The sequence below is a fragment of the Asparagus officinalis genome, unplaced genomic scaffold, assembly GCF_001876935.1.
Source record: "Asparagus officinalis unplaced genomic scaffold, Aspof.V1 AsparagusV1_Un291, whole genome shotgun sequence".
In the NCBI taxonomy this organism is placed as follows: Eukaryota; Viridiplantae; Streptophyta; class Magnoliopsida; order Asparagales; family Asparagaceae; genus Asparagus; species Asparagus officinalis.
The window spans coordinates 50552-64609 of NW_017972556.1; the positions used below are offsets into that span (position 1 = coordinate 50552).

The 14058-nt window shown below is 32.4% G+C and overlaps 1 protein-coding gene across 1 annotated transcript; it reads left to right on the forward strand.

The window, feature by feature from the left end:
• The first annotated feature begins 202 nt into the window (after positions 1 to 202).
• Positions 203 to 14058, forward strand: LOC109827560 (probable N-succinyldiaminopimelate aminotransferase DapC). Its single transcript, XM_020394565.1, is given in 10 exon segments — positions 203 to 445; positions 10291 to 10421; positions 10564 to 10649; positions 10735 to 10829; positions 11131 to 11227; positions 11418 to 11532; positions 11766 to 11920; positions 12007 to 12132; positions 13158 to 13194; positions 13197 to 14058. Coding segments are annotated over 10 exon segments (1188 nt in total). The 5' UTR covers positions 203 to 263; the 3' UTR covers positions 13361 to 14058.

Consider the following 14058-nt stretch of genomic DNA (forward strand, 5'->3'; position numbering starts at 1 on the left):
AAACAGCCCCTTACACCTCAGTTTATATTTCTCCCACCGAACCTGTCTGTAGCAAAAGCAGTATTTTGGTTACTGGGGGACCAAACTGCAGCACTCCTCCGGATTTGGTGTCATTTAGCAATTTCAAATAATTGAGGGGCCAGTATGAAATTACTAAATACTTGAAGGGTCTAATATGAAATGGTTGAAAATGTGAGCAGGAGCATATTATCTCCCCAATTCAGCCGCAGCCTCTCGAAACACGAAAACAAAGAAGCCATCAGATGGAGAAAAGACTCTCAAAGATTTCTCAAACCCTAATCCCATCCCCAATCCAAGAACTCTCCCATCTCGCCCAGCGATGCGGCGCCATCAACCTGGCCGAGGGCTTCCCCGACTTCGCCGCCCCGGCCTACATCAAGAACGCCGCCGTCTCCGCCATCAACTCCGATCTCAATCAGTACCGGTACTAAAAGATTGCCCAAGTTCTTTCCTTTTCTTTGAATAATCGCTAATTAGCAAATAAGCACCTCGAAGTTTCCATACTTTGCATGTGTGCACTCTGAATAGTTATCTGCGGTATGGGACTTCTGTTGATTAAATGCTAGAAGAGAGGATTTTAGGAGGAGGAAGAGGGAGAAGGAGGGGATTTGATTGTGGGTTCGGAGAGTAAATTTCACAGGACTCCCTGATTTTTGGGGTGACTTGCACAAAAACCCTCTGAACTTTGATGAAATTAGAGAAAACCCACTGAAGTTTAGGCAGTTTCGCAAAACCCATGTACTTTTGAAACGTTCTAATTGAACTTTCGGGTAATTTCCTTTCTGAAGTTTGTCGAGGACGAGTGGACAAAGGAAAACAGGAAAATATTAGGAGCTTTATTTTACGGTTTTTCCAAGAGAGGGGGGGTTTATTTTTATTTTTTAAAGAAAGGTATTTAAGTAGATGGAACTTTTTGAAAGTTAAGGCAGGTTTTGTGAAACTCATCATTTAGGGAGTTTCTATAATTTTTAAACTTCGGATTTCTGAAGTTTTATCCGTAGATGAATGAGGATTGAAGAGGAAGAAGCTAGGGAAGAAGAGTATTTTGACCGCTTGGCCATAAAACCTGACACCCTTAACTAAACTCAAGGGTAAAAATGTGGGTATGAAAGTGCTACAAAACAACTCAGGATATACATGACAATTTCAGAAAATTTTATGTAGATTTTGTGCTTATTTGACTCTAATAATATTCAGGTTTAGATCCAATGTGAATTAATTAAGCAAAGTTCAAATTTCACAATTCATGAGCTATAAGCAATTGTTTGTTTGTTTGTTTTTCATTTGTTTTGACCCAATGACATATAGTTACATGGAGTTCAAATTCATGATTTCATGAGCTATAAGCCACGATTTGTTTTCCATTTTCATTCATTTCGACATAATGACAAGTAATGTTGTAGAGTTCAATATTCATGATTTCATAAGCCATAACCAATGATTTTTTCCTTTTCGTTTGTTTCAACCCAATATGAATTAATTAAGCAAAGTTCAAATTTAATGGTTCGTGAGCTTAAGCTATAACCTATAATTTTTGTCCATTTTTTTTCTTTTTGACCCAATAATAATAATTGAGGATCAAAAGTTACAATTTCATGAGTTATAACCTAGGTTATCCAGGTACTTCTATTAAGAAGCCATACCCGTTCCCGACATGTTCTCGTAACCAAACTTCATGGACACTGTTTCAATATTTGTATGCATTTATTATGACATGTACTTAATTATATCATATATGTTTTAATTTAAAACACTTGCCAACCCTTCTTGGACATATAGCTTACACTTCAAATCCATTCTTGAAAGTAGTTAAATATGGGTCCGGGTTCGTTTCAATCCATACTCAAGTTAAAAATTATAAATTTAAAGGGTTGTTTATGTGTCCAATTAAAAAATGAGTAGTTTTCAATTTACAATGATCAATATAACAAAATAAAAGAAACTTAAATATGTGATCAGAAGTTTAATTCTAATGACACATGAAGTAAAAAAATAATGATCTCGTGTACATTATTAATTCAAATATATATATATATATATATATATATATAGTCCCCGTATCATATATCTTACAATTTTGCCTTGTCGCTTACCTGTACCCGCACTCTTACTGTCCCCGTATCATATATCTTACAATTTTGCCTTGTCGCTTACCTGTACCCGCACTCTTACTAGTACTTATACTTGTTTCCATGCAATTTTGGCTATAACCTATGATTTTTGTCCATTTCCTATCATTTTCAACCGAATGACAATTAATTAAGAAGTTCAATTTACACGATTTCATGAGTAATAAGCTAAGATTTTTTTATTTTTGTTTGTTTAGAAGTTATATAACAAATAATTTTGCGGAATTCAAAATTCAAGATTTCATGAGTTATAACTCGTAAATTTTATTCATTTTCTTTCGTTTCTACTCAATGACAAATAATTTTATGGAGTTCAAAATTCACGATTATGATGAGCTATAACCTGCGATTTTTGTTCATTTTGTTTGATTTGACCAAATGACAGTAATTAAGCGGAGCTTGAAATTCATGATCTTCACGAGCAATAACATATGATTTTTATTCATTTACGCACTTTTCTACCTAATGACAATTATATAGACGAAGTACAAATTTTACGATTTCATGAGGTAGAAGTCACAATCTGTGTCCATTTTTTGTTTTGACCCAATGGCTAATAATTTTGCAAAATTCAAAATTTACTATTTCATGCATTATAATCGATAATCTTTTTTATTTTCGTTTGTTTCGAACCAATGACATGGTTAAGCATAGCTCAAAATTCATGATTTTTAAATTTTTTTATCGATTTTTTTTGTTTCACACAATACTAAATAATTTCGTTGAGTTCAAAATTTCGATAATATGAGCTATAACCCATGATTTTTGTTCATTTTGACTAATGATAAATAATTATGTAGAGTTTAAAATTTACGATTCATGAGTTATAACCCTTGGTTTTTTCTATTTTTGTTCATTTTAATGCAAGGGCAAATAATTTTGCGGAGATCAAAATTCACGATTTCATGAGAACCTATGATTTTGCCCATGTTCGTTCATTTCGACTCAATGACAAATAATTAAGCGGAGTTTGAAATTCGTGATTTCATAAGCTGTAAACATACGATTTTTGACCATTTTTGTTTGTTTCGATTAAGATGGAAAATTTTATGCGGAATTCAATATTCATGATTTCATGAGTTGTAGCCCATAATTTTTGTTCATTTTTATTCATTTGAATCCGATGACAAATAATTATGTGGAGTTTTAAAATTAATGATTTTATGAGCTATAACCTTTAATTATTGTTCGCTTGGACTGAATGGCTAATCATTTAGCGGAGTTTAAAATTTACGATTTCATAAGCTATAACAACCACCACTAAGCCTTTATCCCACATGTTTAGGGTCGGTTACATGAATCATATTTTTTTATTCCATTCTGTTATAGGTCATCTCCTTTGTTAAGTTAGTCTTAATCATATCCTTTTTAATTACTTCTAACCAAGTCATTTTAGGTCTAACTCTATATCTCTTAGCCCCATTAACTCTAATATTATTATTTTTTCTAATCGGTGCACTAAGGGGTCTCCATTATACATGATCAAACCATCTTAATCTATTCTCTCTCATTTTATCCTTAATAGACAACCTCTAATTTACTACGGATGTACTCATTTCTTATCTTATCTTTTAATATATACTCACAAGGTCATCACAACATTCTCATTTCTGCTACACTCATTTTTTGAACATGTTTCTTAATTGCCTAACACTCTGATCCATAAAGCATAGTTGGTCTTATAACAATTCTATAAAAAAAATTCCTTTAGTTTCATTGGTATTCTACGATCATATAAGACTCTCGAAGCACTTCTCTATTTTAACCATCCCGATATGATTCGATGCATAACATCATCCTCTATCTCACTATCATGCCTAATGATTGATCTTAAATAGCAAAAATGATTAATTTTAGGTATCTCTTGGCCATCAATATGTACCATATGCTCTCTTCATTTTCTAGTTTTACTAAAAATACACTCCATATATTTTGTTTTTGTTCAACTAATTCTAAAACCTTTATATTCAAGAACTCGTCTCTATCTTTCTACTTTAGAAATAATGTCTCTTCAAGTTTCATCAACTAATACTATATCATCAGTAAATAACATACACCATGGGATTTCATCCTGAATATGCTTAGTAAGCTGATTCATAACTAATGCAAAAAAGATAAGAACTTAAAGCTGACTCTTGGTGTAAACTTTTGATAATAGAAAATGGTTGTCTATCATTCATTAATTCTTACTTTAGTTGTTGCTCTATTATACTTATCTTTAATCACATCAATATATACACTAGATACATATTTCTTTTTAATACCCATCACATTACCTCTCTAGGTATTCTATCATAAACTTTTTCAAGATAGATAAAAATCATATGTAGATCCTTTCTCTTCTCTCTATATCTCTCTATCAAACGTCTCAAGATATGTATAGGTTCCATAGTTGCCTACCAAGACATAAAACCAAATTAATTTTCAGATATAATTATCTCTTTTCTTAATCTTTGCTCAATTACACTCTCCCAAAGTTTCATAGTATGACTCATGAGTTTTATACCTCGATAATTTGAACAATTTTGTATAACCCTTTATTCTTATATATCGGTATCAAAGTACTAATCCTCCACTCGTCTGACATTCTTTTTGTCTCGATAATCTTATTAAATAGTTTAGTTAACCGTCCTAAGCATATATCTCCAATCTATGAAGCACCGACATGCGGAAACAAGCCCCGAGTCCGTGTCCGACGCGTGTCGGACGCGGACACGCGTTCGACACGCGTCGGACACGCGGTCAACGCCGCCGACACGGTATATTATAGCTCATGAAATTGTTAATTTTGAACTTCACCAGATTATTAGCCATTGGGTCAAAACGAACAAAAATAGACAAAAGTCTAGACTTATAACTCAAAAAATTGTGAACTTAAACTTTATTTAATTAATTGTCATTCGGTCAAAATGAACGAAAATGGGAAAAAATCATTATAGGCCATGAAATCTTGAATTTTTAACTTCGCAAAATTATTTGACATTGCATCCAAAGGAAAGAAAATGGACAAAAGTTATAAGTTATAGCTCATAAAATCGTGAATTTTGAACTCCAGTTAATTATATATCATTGGGTTGAAACAAACAAAAATAAAAAAAAATTATTGGTTATAGCTCATAAAAAAGTGGAAGAGCCATAAGACCAGACGATATCCCTGTTAAAGTTTTGAAATGTATTGGAGACTATGAAGCACAGACACGGACACGGCGACACGGACACGGACTCGGATACGGCAAAACCCAAAAAAATAGGATACGGCGACACGGCTCGATTTTTTAAATAATAATAATAATAATAATAATATATATATATATATATATATATATATATATTATTATTATTATTATTATTATTTAAAAAATCGAGCCGTGTCGCCGTATCCTATTTTTTTGGGTTTTGCCGTATCCGAGTCCGTGTCCGTGTCGCCGTGTCCGTGTCTGTGCTTCATAGTCTCCAATACATTTCAAAACTTTAACAGGGATATCGTCTGGTCTTATGGCTCTTCCACTTTTTTATGAGCTATAACCAATAATTTTTTTTTATTTTTGTTTGTTTCAACCCAATGATATATAATTAACTGGAGTTCAAAATTCACGATTTTATGAGCTATAACTTATAACTTTTGTCCATTTTCTTTCCTTTGGATGCAATGTCAAATAATTTTGCGAAGTTAAAAATTCAAGATTTCATGACTTATGATGATTTTTTCCCATTTTCGTTCATTTTGACCGAATGACAATTAATTAAATAAAATTTAAGTTTCACGATTTTATGAGTTATAAGTCTAGATTTTTGTCTATTTTCGTTCGTTTTCACCCAATGGCTAATAATCGGGCGAAGTTCAAAATTAACAATTTCATGAGCTATAACATACAATTTTTGTTCATTTTTATTTATTTCAACCCAATGACACATAATTAAGTGCGGTTCAAAATTCACAATTTTTATGAGCTATAACCCACAATTTTTGCCCATTTTCATTCGTTCCGACGTTGTGATAAATAATTTTGCAAGTTCAAAATTCATGATTTCATGCGATATAACCATAATTTTTATTCGTTTTAATTCATTTCGATCCAATGTCAATTTCAGTTTTCACGATTATGAGCTATATTTTCACGATTTTGTCCATTTTTTTTCGTTTTGATCCCATGACTAATAATGTTGAGTTATAACCTAGTGACAAATAATTATGTGTAGTTCATATTTGAGGACTTCATGGGCTACAAAGCTAAGATTGCTGTCAACTTTCATTTGTTTTGACCCATTGGCTAATAATTTTGCTGAATACAAAATTTATGATTTTTTGAGCTATAAGCCAAGAGTTTTGTACATTTTCGTTTGTTTCAATCTAATGAAAATTATTTATGCGGAATTCAAAATTTATAATTTTTATGATCTATAACATATGATTTTTGATCATTTTCGTTCATTTTGAAGCAATGGCAATAATTTTGTGTAGTTCAAAATTCATGATTTCATGAGTTATAACCTTATGATTTTCGTAAATTTTCATTTGTTTCGATCCAATTGTCATTATTTAATCAAAGTTTTAAATTTCATGATTTTATGAGCTATAGGTCACAAGTTTATGAGCTATAGTATATAGTAGTCTCTTGACCTAAGACATGAGTGTAATATCTTACATGTCAGTATAGGTGTACTTAGATTTTTACCTAACCATAGTTCTCATTGAGTTGTATATAACGGTTCTTGTTGGGTGCATCCCGAGACATAAGTAGATATTGAGATGCCAAGATGAGATTCGTCTCTCCCAGTATAAGGGGTTGATGTCATAAGATTGTTTGATATAACTGTAGTCAGAAAATCATTGGTCGAGATAAATAAGATAAACTAAGTGTCAGTTTGATCTTATAGGTTATGAATTTAATATCAACAAACACTAATCGAGCTATTAGGATTTGACAGTTTTCCATACTCTAGGCTCGATAGTTTGACATGGTTTGACGAAGAGACCGGACTGTATAATATTATCACTGAGTGGTCCTGATAAAATTGTGTTAGCATATTGCAAACGTTTATCATAACTTATACCCGGGTAGTCTTCATATGTAGCTAGCACCTCTGTTGTACTTGTGGATATCATCCACTGTCGAGTTCTTAAGTTAAGCCCTAGAGTCACACCAAGCGTGTACTTAAATCCTATGAAACACTATTTATAGAGTGATGCGTATGATTAATATACTTAAATCCTATGAAACACTATTTATAGAGTGATGCGTATGATTAATACGCATATATGATTTTACCGGATACACATAAACGAAACACTATTTATAGAGTGATGCGTATGATTAATACGCATATATGATTTTACCGGATACACATAAACGATTATGTATATTAGTAAAATCGGAATGCTATGTGCTTAGGAAATAAATTTTAATATTTTTTTTCATAAAGTTAACTTTTAGTCAACTAGTTGACTTTTTTTGTCAACAGTTGACTTTTGGTCAACTCATTGACTTTTTTGGTCATATGATGATTTATTGGTCAATGATTGTAAAGTTACAAGATATCGTATTTATGAAATACCGTATTGATGTGATATTTTTATTTATGAAATACGTATTTCATTATACCTTGATTAATGAGTCATGAGATGAGTCATTAAGGTGGTATGGTTTAGGAATATGGTTTTAGCACATAGTTTTGATTTTTCATGATTCATTGCATGACTCATGAGAGAATCATTGTTTTGATGACTCATGGCGTGACTCATGGAATGAGTCATTCATGTCATGACATATTCTTCCTCTATAAATATGAGCTCTCTTTCTTCTTTCATGGTTAATGGAAAAATAAAATAAATGGTTTATTTATAGTTGCTTCCCATAAAAGAAAAAAAGAGAGATCTACCTCTTACTAATATCTAGCAATCGTAAGAGGAAGTAGTAGGATTTTAAAGTACCCCGGGGTGGATATCTTGTCTTGTGTCTTAAGAAGACTCCGATTTTATCAAGCTCACTTGAAGACTTGGAGATCCACTACGAAGAACTTTACTACTACAAGGAGCAAGAGCTAGGGGTGGTTCGATCTTCCATCGAATCACCCTTCGAAAGTACGACTTTCTAACTCTTGTATGTTCTCTTTAATATATGGATCATGTTAGATTCAATTAGGATGATCCTATTTTGTTTTTCATGCTCTCTACATGCTTAGTATTATTATATATACAGTTTTCCGTTGCGTATTTTGCATGTATTTAGCACGAATTTCCTTCATTTTGTTCATTTCATTCATTCAAAGCTAAGGATAAATAATTTTGTGCAATTTAAAATTCATGACTTCATGAGCTATAACACATGAATTTTGTCTACTTTGTTTTGACTCATTGTCAAATAATTTTGCGGAGTTCAAAATTCAAAATTTCATAAATTATAACCTCCAATTTTTGTTCATTTTCCCCTTTGTTTCCATCCAATGGGAAATAATTTTGTGAAAATAAAATTTAGGATTTTATGAGCTATGCTTTATGATTTTTTTTCATTTTCGTTCGTTTCGACCCAATAGTAAATAATTATGTAGAGTTCAAAATTCACAATTTTATGAGCTATAATCAATGGTTTTTGTCCATTGTTCATTTGGTTCGAATAACTAATCATTTTGCATAGTTTAGAATTTACAATTCTATGAGCTATAATCTACAATTTTTATTTATTTATTTATTTGTTTTGACCAAATGGCCAATAATTAATTGGAGTTTTGAATTCATTATTTTTTGAGCTATAATTTACGATTTGTTGATATTCTTTCATTTGGACGCAATTACATAATTTTACGTAGTAGAAAATTCAAGATTTCATGACCTATAACTCATGAGTTTTCCATTTTCATTCATTTTGACTCAATGACAATTAATTAAGCGAAGTTCAAACTTCACGATTTCATGACCTGTAAGTCAAGTTTTTTGTCCATTTGCATTCGTTTTGATGCAATAACTAATAATTTTGCGAAGTTTAATAGTTGCGATTTCGTGCGCTATAAGGCACAATTTTTTTCATTTTTAATTATTTTGAATTAACGACAAATAATTTTGCAGAGTTCAAAATTCACCGTAATCTATAACCTATGATTTATGTATATTTCTTTTCGTTTCAATTCAATGTGGATTAATTTAGCAAAGTTCAATTGTCATGATTTTATGTTCTATAAGCCACGATTTTTGGCTGTTTTTGTTTGTTTAGCAAATCATTAATTGGAGTTCAATAATCATGATCTCATGAACCCTTTGTCCATTTCGACTCAATGTGAATTAATTAAGCACATTTCAAATTTTATGATATCAGGAGCTATATGGCATGAGTTTTATTTATTTTCGTTCTTTTCAACCCAATGACAAATAATTATGTAAAGTACAAAAGTAATGAGTTCATCAGATATAAGCTATGATTTTTTGTCTACTTTTATGCATTTTTGATAAATAATTTTGTAGAGTTCAAAATTTACGATTTGATGAGCTATAACCTATGATTTTTTTCATTTTTATTTATTTTAACCCAATGTGAATTAATTAAGAGAAGTTTAAAGTTTACAATTTCATGAATAAGTTACGATTTTTGTCCATTTTTGTATGTTTCGACCTCGTGGCAAATAACTAAGCGAAGTTCAAAATTAACGATTTTATAAGTTATGACCCATAGCTTTTGTCCATTTACATCTGTTTTGACCTAATGACAAATAATTTTGTGGAATTCAAAATTCACAATTATATGAGCTATAAATCACGTTTTTTGTTCATTTCGACCCAATGACAAATAATTTTTCATAGTTCAAAATTCACATTCATGTGCTATAACCCACGATTTTGTCAATTTTTGTTCGTTTTGATCTAGTGGCAAATAATTAAGCGCAATTCAAATTTCACGATTTCATGAGCTATAAGCCATGATATTTTGTCCATTTTCGTTTATTTTCGACTATATGGCAAATAACTTTATGAAGTTTAAAATTCGTGATTTCATGAGCTAGTCATGATTTTTGTCCATTTTCAATTTTTTCAACCTAGTGACAATGGATTAAGCTTTGGTATAACCCATGATGCACCCACGACTTTTACGTAGACTTGTGCTAATTAAACTTTCATAATTAGAAAAATTCTTATTTACTTTGGTTTCAGTCACGTGCAAGGCATATGCGACCTACTGGCAACCAGAATGAAATCAAGCCATGGTTTGGATATAGACCCTGATACAAACATAGTGATATGTTGTGGCCAGACTGAGGCTTTTGCTGCGACAATGTTTGCAAGTACTTATTATTGCAATATTTTTCTTGCTTTTTTTGTGTATTTTTTTGCCAGATTTGATTGATTGTGTGACAGTAATTGATCGAGGTTTTTTCTTGCTTTTTTTGTGTATTTTTTTGCCAGATTTGATTGATTGTGTGACAGTAATTGATCGAGGTGATGAGGTTTTGATATTGGATCCTGCTTTTGAGACATACGAGACCTGTATAAGATTGGCCGGAGGGGTTCCTGTGAGTTTTTCCCCTCATTTTTGGCTTGAAATACTTCAAAGATCTGAAATAAAACAGAAATGATCTTTTCATTTTTATATTTTAGGTATATGTGCCCTTGGATCCACCGCATTGGGCTTTGAATGTAGATAGATTGAGAAAATCTTTTACAAGCAGAACGAAAGCCTTGGTTCTAAACAGGTTGGTACTCATCACTAACTGAAATAACTTTTAGGGTTAATTGCATATAAACACACTACATAATATGGGATTAGCCATTTAATGCCCTTAAACTTATAAGAAGTAACTAACTCTGTGTAGTACGGAGGGAATCAACAACTAACCCAAACTTTTATTATTCATTTTGTACCTTATAGCCACTGATGTTGCCAAGAGACAAATAATCAGACACCTGTATCATCTTACATGCACGAAAGTATAAAGATATTATAAATTTGTTCAAAGCTTTATTATGTGTAAAAACTAATTGATAATAGCGCAGTCCTCACAATCCAACAGGCAAAGTTTTCAGCATGGAAGAGCTTGAAGCCATTGCTGGGGCTTGTTGTGAAATGGATTGCTTTGCAGTTACAGATGAAGTATACGTTTCTTATTCTGTTTATTTTCAATAAAACTGCATTTAAAATACTAATTACGAAGTTTACCTGCATTTACGTGGAAAACCAATCCAAAACCATTACATATTCACTGGGATTGTGCGGAAACTATTAATTCTACATATTTTTTTGTGTACTTCCACTAAGGTTATGATTTGTATGTTTCTTTCAGGTTTATGAGTATATAACCTTTGACGCGAAAAAGCATATATCTCTTGCCTCTCTTCCTGGAATGCAAGAGAGGACTATTATCACTTCATCCCTGTCTAAGACTTTTAGTGTTACAGGTAGATAGTAATAGTAATCTAGTTCTTTTCGTCTATCTGATTTTGGTTTTGTAGTATCTTTCATCTAATCTTGACATAAACTATATTGTTTCCAGCTTTCTGGAATTAACCATTTTATGACAACATCGACTTCCTTTATCTGTCAGTTTTTGTTTTCCAATTCTTAAGTAATACTATTGTCCTTCCTTTGCTCTTTCAGTAATCAATTCTACTGTTCGTAAAAATCTTAATAGGATGGAGAATTGGTTGGTCTTGTGCTTTAGCTAACATAGCATCAGCAATAAGGAACATTCATGTCAAAATTACAGATTCAGCGCCAGCTCCTTTTCAAGAAGCTGCATTAACTGCCCTGAAAAGTGCACCGGCATACTTCCAGTCTTTAAAACAAGTAAGTGCTAATTATTTTTCTTCGTACAAGATTGTTGATTGTTCATATAACGGATTGAGCTTATGTAATCATTCCTAATCTTGAAGGATTATGAGAGGAAGAGAGATTACATTGTTGATGTTTTAGCTTCTCTTGGTCTCCAAATTCGATTCAAACCACAGGGATCATTTTTTGTGTTCACGGAGCTTCCCGAGACCTGGTTACTTTCCGATGTATGTTTATTTATCAGTAATCTTTCTTTATTTTCTCAGTCTTCCATGGTCTTTCATATTTTTATATGAGAACAACTAGTTCGTCTCATTTTTTTTATGTGCAAATACCAGACAATATTGAATTGTTGACCTATCAGTACACATTCATGTCCAAATATTTCTAAAAATTAAATATGATGTGGACCCTCTTAGTGCCTACTGTATTTTTGAAAAATTGTGTAAGTTATGCAGTCTAATTGCAATTACTATTTCATGTTAAGATATTTTTGCAATTTGATTGTACTAAGGCCCTTCGAGTGATATTTTTAAATCGTCGATAATTAATTTAGGCATGTCAACTACTGATCCTATAGTCAATCAACAACTGATTTATGTTTGATTTTCTATCCCAATTTTAAAATGTTAGGCAGCCTATATTCTAGGAAAAACTTCCATATCAATATTTACTGAGAGAACTGGCAGATAAAATAGCATAACATAATAGCTGTCAGTTGTAAAAAATAATCATCGACTCACTGAATCAATAGACTCCTAAGACATTAGTTTTACCTGGGGAATTCAGTTGTATGCATTTTCTCTTACCACAACAATTTTAATTTCTTCAGGCTTGATGTTTGTAGCTACTGAATAACTATTCTGCAAAATGTCAGTTCTCAGCAGCAAGATGATCTGTTTTAAATAAAATGATTTATTAGAACATACCTAGAGAAAGCATACAGTGTTCTCTCACTTGTGATTATACGTAGTAATCCTGCCCTTTTCGGCACCATGTACTGCTATAATTATATGTTGTGATTGTTCTTGAGCAGAAAAATAAATACAATCCTTCATTGCCTAAACTATATTTTGGTTGTTCCTAAGCTAAATAATTACTGAATTGTGCAGGCTGACAATCCTTCATTGCCTAAACTATATTTTGGTTGTTCCTAAGCTAAATAATTACTGAATTGTGCAGGCTGATTTTGTTAGAGAACTAATAAAGAAAATTGGTTGTTCCTAAGCTAAATAATTACTGAATTGTGCAGGCTGATTTTGTTAGAGAACTAATAAAGAAAAACGGGGTACGGCTGTACCTGGTTCTGGATTCTTTCACTCAGCATGTAACAATGGCGAGAAATATCACAACCGATATGTAAGGTTTTCTTTCTGCAAGAGTGATGCAACTCTTAATGCTGCTGCTCAAAAACTGCGAGAGCTCGCAAGAAGCAATGGATTTTTTTGCAGATGATCCAGAACAAAGTTTTTCTTGAGCTAGAATGGCAATTGGAAAAGGCTTCCGGTGTTTGAATTGCTTTCCTTATTCATTTCGGTGAAAATCTTGTCTAGTTAACATCATTGAATAAGTTGTCAATCGGATGGGGTTTCTGGATTCTTGGATTACGTGTCTCAGGCATATCTCCTACTCGGTAATTTTGAAACCACGAAAAGAGTCCTATATAGAAGACTGCGATGAGGAGATCCTTTGAGCCTGTATGTATTCATCTCATGTGCTGAAGGATTCTCTCATCTTCTTAGACGAGCAGAAGTTACAAAAGTCTGTCCATGGTGTAGCGGCCTGTCGAAGTGGCCTCGCATCTCGCTTTCGTTGTATTACAGACGATAGCCTGCATTTCGCCAGGGCAACAGAAGCAGAACGCGAGAAGTTGTTGGAGGTAATTTTGAAATGATCCTCTTTGTTTTTGCTCTCCCAAATGTTCTAAATGCTATCAAGCAGAGATTGTTGAGTATGATGGGCGTGGAGAAGTTCAGGTGCATGATGAGCATTTGGGACTTTCCTTCAACGATAGGGGGATTGAAAAAGAATGTTTGGAATTTTGAAAGATAAAAATGTTGAAGAAAATCCGAGGATGGAAAGAAAAATTGTTGTTGAGAGCCCGAGGAAGGTTTTGTTACAGTCGGTGGACCAAGTGATTCCAACTTATGGCA